Raw genomic sequence first — 16,814 nt, forward strand, 5'->3', positions numbered from 1 at the left:
TCGTCAAATAGAGATCACCGTTTCTTTCTTTCAAACCGAACACGGCCCAGGCTCTCGGTTTTAGCCAATTTCAGCCGTTGCCCCTATGGACGGGGGCGGAATAGAGATCACCTGAATTTCTCTCCAATACCTTGTAAGCTAAGGGTTGAAACATGATAAATCGACTGTATGACATACTATGCAGCGAAACTTCGGTTAACGAGCTTAATTCGTTCCGTGAATGCGCTCGTTATTCGAATCAAACTTCCTCTTAGGAAATAAGGGAAACTCGGATAATTCGTTCCACAATTCAAGTAAAAATGAGTAATAAAAACAATCATATTTCAATGAATGGTTTCAATCAAATAATAGCATGATTCAATAAAAAAACAATTAATATAATAACGTCATAAATGCACACTATACGCGATAATGTTTACAAATTAATTTACTCTAAACGACGAAAGAAAAGGGACTATCGTTTAGGACTATTAACGAACTCCAGTTGTCTGCTAGCTTATTATTTTTGTGTGAAAAAGAACCTATCCAATGCCTCCTTTTTAGGATTTCCCGGAAATGGGAAATTGCATTCTCGCGTTGGACAGATAGATTCATTGCTCGCACATTGCTGCAGCTTTATTAGGGTGGCTCTTTTCTACAGAATTTTCGACACATTCCCACACCCTACGTATCTCTCTAATCTCATTTGAAAGGTGAGGAATTCTCCTCACTTCTCTCTTCCTTAAACGAGATACCGTCCATAGACTCTTGTTGTTGCGTGCAAAGGAGACCCATCAGTTCAATCTACGGTGAACATACTCCTGGCCATGTTCTACCATTAGTTCTTGAATCTCATCCTCATGCAACTCCAGTCCCAAGGTCTTCCCCAACGACACAATCTTCTCGACAAATGTTGGCTCTTATTCATGAGCTGACCCCTCAAAGTCACCGTCAATAATGCAATCAGCGCACAGTTTTCTAATATCAGAATTTAAAAAAAAAACAACTTCGAGCGCACTTACGCGTGGTTGCAATGCTACATCTAGCTTCGTATCGTAAACAGTCACTCTCGCGCTTGTGTTCATTTTTCTAGTGAAGCACGCTGCCCGAAGTCTATAGGGGAGAATATTTCCCACAATTCCATATTACGTGTGTGGACGAAAGCGAAAACCGTCAGCTCAGTTGCGATAACGTGAAAATAAATTAGCAAAGCGCAAAAGTTTTGATCGTTAACCGAAGTTCCAGTGCATATGATAATTCGTTGATCATTTTTGTCGCACCACGGTCATTTTCTGCACACGAGGGCTAATTAGACCGGGACCTACAATTTATTGCCGATTCCGAACGGCAGGCTTGTTTTTTATACTCATCGAAAGGTTGGTGCGCTAACCCCTCGATGGGGTAACTCCCTGCAGTAGCAAAGTTTTGCTGCGGTCAAATCGCCATTTTTTGTTGTACCCCTGTGTCAGGAAATTTTTCTGACAAGGACGAACCGGGTATCGAACTCGCGACACCTCTAAACATCCTTTGGTACTTTAGGCCAGTGTTTCTTAACCTTTTTCAGCTCATGGCCCCCCTATGGATCACATTTTTTTCTCGTGGCCCCCCCCTGTCCTATCCAGGGCCCCCCCCCCTCTACCCTCATTCAAGAGTGAGATACTTTCTATTTTTTTTCTTATGAATGGAGTTTTAATAAATCAGATCAATCTCTGGAATCCTGGCTAAGCACGGATTCAAAAATGGTGGATTATCATCCCTCCCAGGAGTCAAATTATATGGTAAAAAATGGTCTGTGTAAAATACGGCACGATCCAACGAACATGCACGATAAATCGACCCTCCCAGCACATCAAATGTTGCTTTGGCGGCCCTCCATACTTAGCTGGAAATAACAGCTTACATATGAAAATCATAGTACCAAATCCCATATAGTGCAGTCCCCTCCCATTATAGACATGAAGACACGGATCATGCCCACATAGACCCAAGGGTTAAGATACCCCTGGTTCTATGGACGGATCTGATGAATTCTGAAAGCAGTAATATTTTTCAACCATGTTTCACTTTTAAACCTTTTCTAATCACAGCTCTCTATAACTCCCTTCACCACCTGTCGTGGATCACCTTTCTTCTGATTTTCTCCCGTGGCCCCCCTAGAATATCCCAGGACCGCAAGGGGGCCATATGGCCCCAGGTTGAGAACCACTGCTTTAGGCTAGTATCTTATCGACCTGGGCTACCGCGCCCCATGATAATGCGTAGATATACCGTCATTATATTGGGGTATGATCGTAAAATTTATTATACTTATATCGGGGGTCCGACTATATCTATCACATCACTAGACTCAGAATTTTTTTCATATTCATCAAATTCAGCAATAATACTTATGCATAATCACAGATAAAAGCTATAAATTACAAATATTTATCAAATTCACCAACGACACTTGGTTGCCATGCATAATACCCGTAAAAGTGATAAATTTATCAAACTTACGAAGACGACTCGTGAGTATGCATAATAACCGATTTGTCACATTTACCGCAGCATAGTTATAAATTCATCCACGATGGATAATCTCGAAGTATACCACAACTAGGGCAAGGGTTCTTAACCAGGGTACTTGAAAAGATTTCAGGGAGTCCGTGAGCTCTTTGATGAGATATTCAACTCGTTTCTACATTGCTATTTCACGAATATTACTTGTAAAGGGGTCCATGGACTTTTATTGGCATAATGGGTGAATAGATTTTATCTTAGTGTCGCAGGGGTATGTGGAACCCTAAAAGTCAAGAACCCCACACCTAACGTGGGTCCTGGGGTCTCCCAGTCCATCTCAGCGTACAGTATAGTACTGCCAGGGCCGTCTCAAGAGTATCATGGACCCCCGGGCCAAATGGTTTTTCGGAGGCCCTTCCTGGTAAATCCTTGAAAATTTCAACCGGATCTTATTTTTGTGAGGCCCCTCTTCTCCTGAGGCCCCCGGGCCGTGCCCGGGTGGGCCCATGCGTTAAGTATGGGCATAATATGGGCATAAGTATATAAGTATGCGGTACTGAGTACTGCAGGAGACTAAATGAGTCTTTCTCTCGATCGCAGGTGTTATCAACACGACATCTACTATCGACATAGTGAAGATGTTCGTCCATTATCTAGACCTAGACGAAGAGACCCTGAAAGCTGAAAACGAAAAAGTAAGTACACATTTACTATGGACAACAATCATACGAATGCGTGCCCGTTCTTTTTAATGGGCCCTAAAACGAGTCTTTGCACAAAGCCCTTTTTTTTATATATATTTTATTCTTCACCCAGATTCAAATCCAAAAAAACGGGTCAAAGAAATCGTGTCCTTTTGTATCAACGGGAAAAGCCTTTCATAAAACGAAACTATGAAGGCATGCAATTATTACCTGACCGACATTATGACTATTATGAATAATAAAAATAATAAACATTGACGAAATGTTTCCATTCACGACTCAAATATCAATGGGATGATTGAGATTGATGAGAAGCTCTATTTCAGCACTGTTTGCGGCATTATTATTATTGAGCATCTAGAAAAATTTGAGCCGGTTCCGAATTTTGCCGATAGGCGTCGCTGAAGTCTGAAGGAACTTGTATTGACATGCAATCGGACAGGTGTAATAAACGATTATTAAGTGGATTTATGGGAAAATGAAGAGCTGTAAATTATTTTTTCCATCTTCCATCAATCTAATTTTTTGCTGGTCCGCAAATTATTTCTCCCGTTTAATGTATATATTTTTGTTAGTGTCCGCAAATTATTTCTCCATTTTTGCCGGTTCACAAATTATTTCTCCCATTTACTATTTTTTTTTCCGGCACACAAATTATTTTTCCCACACATATTCACTACATTTATTTATTTTTTTCGCCCGTCCTAAATTTATTTCTCTAATTCACTGTATTTATTTTTCATCGGTCCGCAGATCGTTTCGCCCATTTATTTATTTTTTGCTGGTCCAAAATCCTTTTTTCCATTTTTATATATATATATAAATTGAGAAATGATTTAGAGGCCGGCAATATACAGTCAAACCTCGTTAGTGCGTCTCCCGGTTAACACGTCACTCTGCTTACCGGGTCACTTTTTGTAAGTCCCAATTGTCCTCATGCAGGAATTGGCACAGCTATGGCTCACTCCGCTTACTAAGTCATATTTTCGCTCTCCCAAGAGTGACTCATTAACGAGGTTTGACTGTATATATATATATAATTATACATACATACAGGATGATCAGCGAATAAGCCCTTATTTCAAAAGTAAATATCTTTACAACAAAGATCAATAGAATCATGCGGTAAACGGTACGTTTATTAGCAAAACTGTAAGAATGTTGTACAGAAATTACGAAAATTTAGTTTTTTTTTTAAATTTTTTAAAATTTAAAAAAAAAAACAAAACTGGAGATTTTGGGGTTCCGAAAATCCTTATTTGTGTGAAGAGAAACCACTGCATTCGCCTAAAGTTACTGCATGGGCTGCGGTATGCGCCATGTGTGCTGACAAATTGTTCCAAAATTGTAACGTAACGTTCAGTAGTAATCGTTTCTCGCACGAAGAAGGGGCCGATAATGCCTCTGGCGCATTCCGCAGCCCATGCAGTAAATTTAGGTGAATGCAGTGGTTTCTCTTCACACAAATGAGGATTTTCGGAACCCCAAAATCTCCAGTTTTTTTTTTGCTGGGCTGCAAATTATTTCTCACTTTACTAAATTATATACAGTCAAACCTCGTTAATGAGTCACTCTTGGGAGAGCAAAACTATGACTTAGTAAGCGGAGTGACTCGTTAAACGGAGTAAGCCATAGCTATGCCAATTCCTGCCTGAGAACAACTGCAAAAAAGTGACCCGAAAAGCGGAGTGACGTGTTAACCGGGTGACGCACTAACGAGGTTTGACTGTATATATATATATACAGCATCACCCGGTTAACACGTCACTCTGCTTACCGGGTCACTTTTAGGAAGTCCCAATTGTCCTCAGGCAGGAAATGGCACAGCTATGGCTTACTCCGTTTAACGAGTCACTCCGCTTACTAAGTCATATTTTTGCTCTCCCAAGAGTGAACGCATTAACGAGGTTTGACTGTATATATATATTTTTGCCAGGGTCCGCAAACAAAATTGTTCTACAATTTTTTTTTTCGTTTTTCACCGGCTGACAATTATTTCTCCTATTTATTAATTTGCTATCGGGCAAAATCCTTCTCCCCTCAAAAATCACTTCTCCCATTTATTTATATTTTGCTGTCTATGAATATAATCCAGCCATTTAGTATTTATTTTTCTCCATTCTTTTATTCGCTGTATTTATTTTTGCCCATCTGCAAATCATTTCTCCTTTATTTTTCGTTCTTTTTGCTGTTCCCAAAATCTTTGCTATTATTTATATCTTACCGATCTGCAAGTTATACTTCTCTCTCATTTATTTATTTTTCCTTATTGTTATAATTGTTATATTGTTTTTCCTTATAAGGAAATATTATTATTATTATTATTATTATAAGGACTTATTTCTCCCGTTTATTTACATTTCGCTGGTCTGCAAATAATTTCTCCCATTAATTTACCTTTTGCCGGCCCCAAAATTATTTTTGTCATTTATTGATTTTTACCTGTCCTCAAATTATTTCTTCCATTTGTTTATTTTCTGCCGGTCCATAAGATATTTCTCCCATTCATTCACTCTTTGCCGAGAAGAAAAAAGACCCAAAAATTATATCTTCTATTCATTTATTTTTTGACTTGTCCACGAATTATTTCTCCTATTTATTTTTTTTCCCCAACCTACAAATTATTTTTTCCGTATTTCCTTTTGCGGGCTCTGAAATTATTTCTTCTATCTATTCGTTTATCTCCTTTCTCTACTTTTATTTTAGTCCGCAAATGATTTCTACCATTTTTTGCATTTATTTTTTTATTCCGGTCAGCAAAAGTCATTTGTTCTATCTATTCATTTCTCCCGTTTATCTGTATTTTTTCGGTCCGCAAATAATTTCTCCCATTTTCTTTCTTGCCGGTCCGCAAATTATTTCTTCTACCATTCGTTTCTCTCGTTCATCTGTATTTTCTCGGCCCGCAAATAATTTCTCCTATTTCCTGCATTTATTTTTTTTTCGTCGGACCGTAAATTATTTCTTTTATCACACATTCATTTCTCCCGTTTATCTGTAGTTTCTCGGCCCGCAAATTATTTCTCCCATTTTCTTTCTTGCCGGTCCGCAAATTATTTCCTCTACCATTCGTTTCTCTCGTTCATCTTTATTTTCTCGGCCCGCAAATAATTTCTCCTATCCATTCATTTCTCCCGTTTATCAGTATTTTCTCGGCCCGCAAATAATATCTCCTATTTCCTGCATTTATTTTTTTTTCGCCGGTCCGCAATTTATTTCTTCTATCCACACATTCATTTCTTCCGTTTATCTGTATTTTCTCGGCCCGCAAATAATTTCTCCTATTTCCTGCATTTATTTTTTTTTCGCCGGTCCGCAAATTATTTCTTCTATCCACACATTCATTTCTCCCGTTTATCTGTATTTTCTCGGCCTGCAAATAATTTCTCCTATTTCCTGCATTTATTTTTTTTTTTCGCCGGTCCGCAAATTATTTCTTCTATCCACACATTCATTTCTCCCGTTTATCTGTATTTTCTCGGCCCGCAAATAATTTCTCCTATTTCCTGCATTTATTTTTTTTTTCGCCGGTCCGCAAATTATTTCTTGTATCCACACATTCATTTCTCCCGTTTATCTGTATTTTCTCGGCCCGCAAATAATTTCTCCTATCCATTCATTTCTCCCGTTTATCAGTATTTTCTCGGCACGCAAATAATTTCTCCTATTTCCTGTATTTATTTTTTTTTCGCCGGTCCGCAAATAATTTCTTGTATCCACACATTCATTTCTCCCGTTTATCTGTATTTTCTCGGCCCGCAAATAATTTCTCCTATCCATTCATTTCTCCCGTTTATCAGTATTTTCTCGGCCCGCAAATAATTTCTCCTATTTCCTGCATTTATTTTTTTTCGCCGGTCCGCAATTTATTTCTTCTATCCACACATTCATTTCTTCCGTTTATCTGTATTTTCTCGGCCCGCAAATAATTTCTCCTATTTCCTGCATTTATTTTTTTTTCGCCGGTCCGCAAATTATTTCTTCTATCCACACATTCATTTCTCCCGTTTATCTGTATTTTCTCGGCCCGCAAATAATTTCTCCTATCCATTCATTTCTCCCGTTTATCAGTATTTTCTCGGCCCGCAAATAATTTCTCCTATTTCCTGCATTTATTTTTTTTTTCGCCGGTCCGCAAATTATTTCTTGTATCCACACATTCATTTCTCCCGTTTATCTGTATTTTCTCGGCCCGCAAATAATTTCTCCTATCCATTCATTTCTCCCGTTTATCAGTATTTTCTCGGCCCGCAAATACTTTCTCCTATCCATTCATTTCTCCCGTTTATCAGTATTTTCTCGGCCCGCAAATAATTTCTCCTATTTCCTGCATTTATTTTTTTTCGCCGGTCCGCAAATTATTTCTTCTATCCACACATTCATTTCTCCCGTTTATCTGTATTTTCTCGGCCCGCAAATAATTTCTCCTATTTCCTGCATTTATTTTTTTTCGCCGGTCCGCAAATTATTTCTTCTATCCACACATTCCTTTCTCCCGTTTATCTGTATTTTCTCGGCCCGCAAATAATTTCTTCTATCCATTTAGTTTTCCCGTTTATCTATATTTTGTAGGTCCACAAATAATTTCACCTATTTTCTGCCGGTCCGCAAACCCTTTCTCTTATTTATTTATTTTTCGTCGGTACGCAAATGAATAAATTTTTCAGTTTACTATGGTATATTCTTGTAAATTTCAGTGAATTTTTGGACATGAAACGGGAGTCAAGGGACTGAAATTAAAGGGGCAGAACCTCCGTGTGACACGGTGTACACTTATTGTCACGGATTACTCAGTTGGCGTATGAGATGCCAAATAATGCCACCTATACATACAAAGATATATCATGTACACTCACACCCAAAAAAGCTATTAACTCGTTTATCACATCATACGATTTCGTGGCACTGGGTTCGTTATTCTCTTATACAGGCCTACCTACCTACTAGTGCATAAGTAGGTGTGGGTAGACACGTGATGATGACCAGGCCTCCTCGCTTCATACGACAGGTAGCCTTGAACTTGGGCATCGAATGGAATTCTCTTTTCTTTTGCTTTTTTTACGCGGCTCCTGATTGGTCGAGAGTTACGTAACTCAATACATAGTGATTTGCATCCACCTTGGGTTTTTTTTATTTCTGCCCGAGGGGTCAAGGGGGTCAAGAGAAGCTCAAGTTTTCTCGTGTTTCTGCGAATTATTTTACTGTATTTGTCAGATGTGTTCTCCCAAGATAGGGCTTCTTGATCTTTTTGTGTTCAGTGCACCCCCCCCCCCTCAAAGCTGGAAGGCCTTCATTCTTCGTCTGGTTCATTGATCCCTCTGAAGGACCCCTGATTAAGGTGGTCCCCCGTCTTGAACGGAGTTCCGTTTTTAAAGAGTGGTGATTTCATGTAACGAGGAATGCATTTTTAGAGGCTGCTTTTTTTAATTGCAGGCACGAACCCCTCTCTTCTTCCCCTGTCTCAAAGAACACTATACGTAAGGGTGCCCCAAAAATTTACATTTACCCAGGGTCTCAACTTATGAGAAACAGGCCCTGGCCTGGGAACTTATAGCAGTGCCATAACTACGATTTTTTAGGAGTGGGAAACGTGATTTTACTGCCCTATCTACACTGAAATGTTCTTTGTATCCCCTTTCCCGTATTTTCCCACCAGTGGCAGTCGCCCCGGTGCATTCCCATAGGATCTAGTCCAAGGGTGCTCACCCTTTAGGGGAGTGCGAACCACTTCAGGGGTTTGAAAACGTGTCGCGGGCCCAGGGTCGTCATTTCAATTTTTTCCGGGGGGGGGGGGGCAAAACACATGTACTCAATGTATGTATATATATATATATATTTGTAGATGTATACACCATTTGTAATATATTTTCAAAAGCCGGGGGGGGGGGGAGCAACGCCCCCCCCCTAAATGACGGGCCTGCGCTGGCCATTAAATATACCGCCGATCACTTAAATGACCTGGAGATGTGACGTTGTCATGACGAAGTGTCCCGCGGGTAACTTAAGTGATGTGGAACTGCACCACGGGCACTAAATTGCTCTGGAACTGTGCCATACGTCCGTGACCTATAAATATTTCTTGGGTCACTTAAGTGATCTGTAAATGTACCACGGGACAGTTAAGTGATCTCGATCTGTGTCGTATTTCACTTAAATGATCTACAAATGTGCCAATTGGTTCATTTTTACGAAATTAGGTGTGAGGTCACGGGCCACATCAAATGATTCTGAGGGTCAAATTTTGGCCGCGGGCCATGGGTTGGGCATATATACTTTAGCCTATAGGGCTCTTAAGACCAGGGTCGTCACAAGTGCATCATGAGGCCCCGGGGGGGGGATTTGAGGACCCCCCCCCCCACCTGGCTAGAAATGCCTACATAACAATTTGCATGCTTAATCTCGAAAATCTTAACCAAATCTCATTATCATGCCCCCCCCCCCCACCTTTGAGTCATACACGGGTGGACCCATACATTACGACGGCCCTAGAAACGCACGGAATAATTGGTGATTACGGGACTGTCCTTCAGAACCCATATAAACTTGAATATGGGAAATTATGCAGCTTTTTGATACCACGGAACCCCAGAAGAGCTTCCGCAGATTAACAGCAGAACCGCCCTTGGGCATGTGAGACAGGTGCGGTCGCATAGAGCCCCGCGTTTTTTGGTTTTTTTTTGGGGGGTGGGATTGGCCCACATTTTCGGTATTAATAATTTCTTTCATAAATTCTGAATTTGCAATATGTCTGGAATTGTTCTTTTAATAAATTCTGAATTTTCACCAATTCTGAAATTATTTCTTCCATTTATTCTGAATTTTCCTCAATTTTGAAATTATTTCTTGCATTTATTCTGAAATTTTAACCTTCTCCGAAATTTATTTCTGAATTTTCCCCAAATTTGGAAATTATTCACTTGCATTCACTCCGAATAGAAAATAATCTTTCGCATTTACTCTGAAATTTCACCTTTTCGGAAATTTATCCTGAATTTTCCAAAAGTTTGGAAATGATCTCTTGCGTTTATTCCGAATTTTCACCAATTCTGAATTTTCATCGGTTCGGAAATTATCGCTCGCATTCATTCGAATCTTCAACAGTTAGGAAATTATCTCTCGCATTTACTCTGAAATTTTACCTTTTCGGAAATTTATTATCAATTTTCCCCAGTTCGGATATTATCTTTTGCATTTATTACGAATTTTCACCCATTCGGGAATTATCTCGCACATTCATTCGCATTTTCTCCAATTCGGAAATTATCTCACTTTGAATCTTCACTGGTTTGTAAATTATCCCCGCATTTATTCCGAATTTTCACTGGTTTGTAAATTATCCCCGCATTTATTCCGAATTTTCACTGGTTTGTAAATTATCCCCGCATTTATTCCGAATTTTCACTGGTTTGTAAATTATCCCCGCATTTATTCCGAATTTTCACTGGTTTGTAAATTATCCCCGCATTTATTCCGAATTTTCACTGGTTTGTAAATTATCCCCGCATTTATTCCGAATTTTCACTGGTTTGTAAATTATCCCCGCATTTATTCCGAATTTTCAGACGTTCGAAAATTATGTATATCATTAATTTCGAATTTGCACCAGTTTGGAAATTATCTCTTGAATTTATTCTGAAATTTCACCTTTTCGGAAATTTATTCCGAATTTTCCCCAGTTCAGAAATTGTCTCTTGAATTCACTGAATTTTCACTGGTTTGAAAATTATCCCCGCATTTATTCCGAATTTTCAGACGATCGAAAATTATGTTTATTTTTCATTACGAATTTTTACCAGTTTTTGGAAATTATCTCTTGAATTTATTTTGAAATTTCACCTTTTCGGAAAATTATTCTGAATTTTCCCCAGTTCGGAAATTACCTCTCGCATTCATTCCAAATTTTTTTTTACCGGTTCGGAAATTATCTCTTGCATTTATTCCGAATTTTCACCCATCACGCGTCTGGAAAGATCGGATTTGATCACTAGTTGGGAAAGCACGAGTCTACATCTGCAACGTCCGCATGGGAAGAATGGAGGGAAAAATAGTAAAAGTCTACAATCACAATGTCATCGACGTCGTTAAATTTAGCCCGACGTCCGACTGAAAAATATCTCGTGTCCTCTGTGTGTGTAATCCCGATGAATATATTATACCGAACGAACCCAAGTCCCACAATACTACGACGACACCGATTTAGACAACGATAGCATCTGTACGCACGTGCTGACACTTGAGCGCTAATAATAATCATCTCCCTACCTACATTTCCTGGTATATATCGGCAACAACGACAGAAATAAATCACTCACCAAAGCTGCTACTGACCGAAATATTGAGATCGATCTCGACATTCTGTCGGTTTGTTATTGAGAGATCGTATCTCGGAATCGACATGCGCCCTTCGCATGTTACACATTCCGAATACAATGGTAGAAACCAAGAAAAACATGGATACGCACTGTTACTCAAGCGTACCAGTTGTATGGTCATTACCGGTCCTTCTCTGATGACTCAGTAACTTGCCGTCTTGAAAAGAAGTGGCAAAATGTGGAGAAAGGGCACCGCCGCCCAGATTAACATGATAATCCGCCGAAAATCGCGTGCTGTATGGATGTAAGGTATACTCTATAAGGGAGTCCAAAATCCTTAAAGGTCGCTGTTAAGAGAAAAAAATCCCACGGGTTATGATTTATGGGTGACCTTTTCAACTTTTTCCGTTCATTGTACGCTTTGCGTATAGACACGCTATAGCGTGCAAAGCTCCATTAAGAGACGCATAAAAAGCGAAAATCCCGTCATTTAAATCGGATTTAATATGTTTCTAGGGATCCCTAAAAATATCCAGCCCGTACTCAATTGCCCTGCCCTTTGTGTGGTGTCCTTTCGAGATCCTTAAATAACCACAATATCTTAAATTATATGAACTTCTTGGAGGAAGGTTCCAAGGCATCCCTAGTTGATGGCCATTGTGCAATTTACTATCATTTTGAGGCGAATACTATACCCTGACTTCAGAACGGTGCTTCCTTCAAACTTTTTAAGGAAGAAGACCTCTCAGACATTCAAAACAACAAATCACCTGGTATTTAGGAAACTTAGAAAGACCCCCCTCCATCCTAGACGGTTGTCTGAAACTTCTGGAACCGGAATCACTCTGGAACAAGCACAGCCATAGCTGGGAATCAGCGTCGGCAGTCTCAACAGCGTCACGGGTCCCCGGGCTGGCACCTTAGCCGGAAGTACTTGCTAATCGATTTACGTACTTACTATCGAAAATCATAGTACTGAATTTCATTCTCACGTGGGCGTGTGTGCATATGCATTATGACGCATATGTCCTTCCTGGAAAGGCTTGAATATTGGACACATAATTACCTATTAATAATCAATTACATACTGGTAGTATTTAGGCATTTCCTCTAATCTGGAACACACAAAATATTCCGACTTACCACAGAAATCGCCGCCAAGAAAATCACAACGAAAAGTTTCACCATGACCTTTTTGTCGTAACGCCTTTATAATAGCGTCCTTCATAAGACTGTGTCAACAAAGCGGGAGTGAGCCGTAATGTGTCAAAAGTGTCGAGACACACTATCAATGACTTGCTTGGCGATGTCAACGACATGACAGGAAATAATCTCTCGCAACAGCAGGAAAAAAAAGAGCAGATACTCCAACGTTTAATCAGAGCTAATTTAGCCATCCTGCTGATTAAATGCTTATCGAGAAAGACATCATGGTCTTGGGAGTGATAAACCGGTAAGTGTTAGAGCGGTGGTTCCCAAACTGTGACCACCCCCCCCCCCTTAAGGTTATGTGACGGAATATCTAGTCTGGCGCACTGTACCGTAAAAAAGTACACAAGTTTAGTACACATTTCAAGGAGAACACGGGATTTCTACGTATATCTAGGGGGATCGCTTTAACGTTTCTAAGTATGCACACGACTTTTACTGATTTCTAGGTGTACGAACATTTTCTATGAATGTTTAGGATTAAACAAGTCTTAGACATACCTGGAGATACACAAGCTTTATGAACTTCAGACGTCTCACGTATTTCTAGGGATGTTCAGGCCTCTTACGCACGGCCCCCTCGCACTTTCAGCGGAACTCGTAAAACGTTTCCGTATATACGTTTAAGTTATGTTAGGCATACCTGAGGACACACGAGTACTACGCATTTCCAAGTATACGTAAGCTTCCTACCGATTTCAAGGGAATACAAGCCTCCTATGCGTACAAGATACGTATGTCGCCTAAGCAGTTCTCGTTATGCGCATGTCTCCTACGCATTTCTACAGTTACGTCTCCTACCGATTCCTACTGACTCTTATCACGTGATTTTTAGGATTCTCAAAGATTAAGCATATCTAGTGAGATGCAAGCCTAACGCATATCTGGGAATACACCCTCCTCTCACGCATTTATTGGGACACGCAAGCCTCCCACGTGTTTATAAGAGCAAGCATTATGATGAGCAAGCCTCACTCGCATTTCTAGGGATATTCTTGCGCACCTACGTTAATTTCAAGCTTTCTACATATTTCTAGGGCATCATTTCTAAACGGGAGTCTCCTACGCATATCTAGGGGTACGCAAGCTTCTAACACATCTTCGAGGATTACTTGAAGCAGGTTGAAAATCGCTGTAGTTAATTAACATGCGACCGTTTTTTCTAGCTAGGCAATGTAAATGGAAACAATTTGTGTCAAGAAAATAATTATCAGAATATTTACCAAACACACAGAAACATGTTTGTATATACACACTGGTCGCGTCTTTGTTATCTCCCTAAAAGATGAATCGGCTCTTCAATGGGTCATCGCCCCAAAGATAACTGATAACTACATAATCAAAAAAATCCACAAACAGCACACCACACCCTTCCTCCAAACATAATAATATCATAAGAAAATTTATTCTCGAGTAATTCTCATTAAAAATAACTAATAATCATTTCAATCAGGCGCTTCAAGGTGAAGGAATGAAAGTGATCCACACAAATATTTTTTGTCGCTGCGCCTCTTACGTGAATTCCATTCATTAGGCCGTGCTTCAATCATATTAGGGTTGGTCTGGAGCCTTTTCATTTCGTTTTGACTCCCGACTACTCCCGCGGGAGGAGATACAAGTTGGGCGTGGAGGGGCATTGCCCTCCCCTAGCATCAAAGGGGAAGTCGATTGATCTAATGCATATATAAGTATGTATAGATGAATTGACATCATCGTCGTGCCCTCCCCCCAGACTTCCAAGTTTATCTCCGCCTATGCTACCCCATAAGCTTCACGTCATCTGCGAATTTGCTCACAATCCCGATAGCCTGATAAAGCTTATCGATAAAAATTGAAAAAAGAATGGGACCAAGGACACTTCCTTGAGGGACTCCACTTTTAACAACTTTGTCCAATCAGAAGGTTTCCCGTTCATAATAACCCACTGTTACCTATCTCGCAAACCGCGATTCTATCCAATTCACAACAAGTTGCTTCTAATCCCAGTCTCATGTAAACGCTCCACGAGTTTACCATGAGGAAACAAATCCTGACGTTTCGCCCTTATCCGTGGCAGCAATCTTCTGAGGTTGCACACACGTTAAGTTTCTGCGGAAAGCTTCGTCAAAAGGAATTGAAATGTTTAGAAATATATGTGGGTCTTACGTAAGTGCTGCCGCGAGAAATATTTGCAAACTTTTGTGTAAGCGTCGCAATAAAGAGAACGTTTAGAAACATTTCTGAAAATTTTAACTGCGCGGAGTGGAAAAATTAGAAAAATTAATTTTTGAGGCTTAATCGGATGTCAAGGTTTCCAGCACACAATATCCGATTACGCGGTCGGGAAACAATTCAATTGCTATTTTACTCATGCCCCCCCCCCCCACATCCTGGAGCAGGGTCCTAGGCTGGGATATTTTGCGGGCACCACGACCAGACTTCCACGGGCCCCCTTTATGGTGGATTTATAACGTGAAAAAGCAAAAAATTTGGGAAAATTGTCCCGGGCCCCAGGGCTGGAGCCTTGTCAGCCCACCCCTTGTGGGGGCCATGAATTTACTACGTTAGTATAGTTTGTGTATTGAAAACTGATGGAAGATTAATATTAGCGAGGCCTCTGGAATAAATCAGACATCAGGAATGAAATGAAAATTATATTTAATTACAATGATCTCTCGATACCGAAAATTTTTACTTTTCTTTGGAGAAGTTGGCGCCCTCTACTGGCTCAACAGAGAACAAAATTAAAATAACTAAATATACGTATTCAAGACAACTTGAATACTTAGAGGCCAGTACCTACTCTCAAATGTATTTTCCTTAATTTAGTAACATATTTTCGATTAATTCCAAATGTCTCCATCAATACAAACATGTGTATAGTGGTTGATGCGTATTAACAGTTGAACGTGTGTGTGAAGCGTAATACAGTCGAATCCCGTTTTAACGAATACCGTTATAGCGAAAAATCTCGTTTTAACGAACACTTTTCTAATCCCTCAGATAAGTTTACATAAGAATAATGCAAAAAAACCTGGGATTCCTTTATAGCGAAATTCCGTTACGACGAAGTGATTTCTCCGGAATCTTGGAGTTCGTTATAACGGGATTCGACTGTATTCGATTGAGCTGGTAAAAGAGTAGTTGAAATTTTCATATCAATCGGGGAACTTTAGCATTGTCTCTATGGGAGAAATTTCGGTACCGTAAGATAATATCCGTTCAATTGGATTATCTCAGTTTATCCGTTCTCCGATTAAGCGGTGCCGACCGTAATTTTAAAGGCAGACTTCACTGCATCCCTTACGTAACTCCCGCAAAGCTTTTAAAGAAATTTTCCTCACACTTCGCCGCTTACGTAAAACTCACTAATATTTTTGAAGATATTTCTCACTGCGGCGCTTATATTTTCGCTTATATATATCGTCACATATATTTTCGGAGATTTTCGCCACCGCGGCGCTTTACACGAACCTCACATGCATCACAAAAGATTTCCCTCACTGCGATGCTTACATAAAAAACTCCGAAATATTTCTAAATATTATCTTCACTACGGCGCTCACACTACTACCTAACGGGGGATTTCTAAATGACACTTGTGTGCATAATTCTCACAAATATTTCTAAAGATTTCCTCACTGCGGTGACTCAGGCCATTTTATAAGAAAATTAAACTGGTGGAGCAACTACAAAACAGGGGCACTCGAAGCGGAATAAGCTCCAGTGTGTTCGTGCAAATGACATATAGCAGGCGAAAATTTCATATTTTAATAAAATTATTAATTAATAAATTAAATCAAATTCCCAATGTCCGAATTTGAATGGTTTTGTGCTACTACACTGATGTTTATCTATCTATCTATATTGCTCTAAAATATATAGATAGATAGAACCGCTCACAACCCCGGACTGATGCAAAGCACCTCACTTCCGTTACCTCAAAAGAGGCAGAGTTGTGTCGGAGAAGTTAGCAAAGATTTATAGTGGTGGCTCCCCTTGCCCCCTGCTCGCAAGTTTCGAATTACTCGCGTCGTTCTCCCCATGAAGACAGCCATCAACTCGATGCAACATAAAAGCCATTTGACAAAAATGTGTGACTGAATCCAATGACTAGGGAGAAGAATTG

General features: G+C 39.8%; 2 protein-coding genes across 4 annotated transcripts in view; one reads left to right on the forward strand and one right to left on the reverse strand.

Moving 5' to 3' along the window:
• The window catches only part of LOC149063661 (SEC14-like protein 2), a 108,600-nt gene that overhangs the window by 90,080 nt on the left and 1,706 nt on the right, over positions 1-16,814 (reverse strand). Inside the window, exon 1 of one of the 2 annotated variants that reach the window (XM_089255931.1) lies at positions 12,641-12,776. The exons of the other annotated variant lie outside the window; for it this stretch is intronic. Within the exon in view, the coding sequence (XP_089112057.1) occupies positions 12,641-12,685 (45 nt within the window). The 5' untranslated portion in view covers positions 12,686-12,776. Of the gene's footprint in view, positions 1-12,640; positions 12,777-16,814 lie in introns of those variants that run through there. 2 annotated transcript variants of the gene reach the window in all.
• LOC149063662 (retinal-binding protein-like) overlaps positions 1-16,814 on the forward strand; it is an 82,768-nt gene that overhangs the window by 24,961 nt on the left and 40,993 nt on the right. For both annotated transcript variants that reach the window (XM_089255929.1, XM_089255930.1), the window contains exon 7: positions 3,082-3,176. In XM_089255929.1, the coding sequence (XP_089112055.1) occupies positions 3,082-3,176 (95 nt within the window). The remainder of the gene's footprint in view (positions 1-3,081; positions 3,177-16,814) is intronic.

The sequence above is a fragment of the Pholcus phalangioides genome, unplaced genomic scaffold (assembly GCF_987345545.1).
Source record: "Pholcus phalangioides strain wild (caught in Gottingen) unplaced genomic scaffold, Ppha-v1.0 ptg000172l_1, whole genome shotgun sequence".
Taxonomy (NCBI): domain Eukaryota; kingdom Metazoa; phylum Arthropoda; class Arachnida; order Araneae; family Pholcidae; genus Pholcus; species Pholcus phalangioides.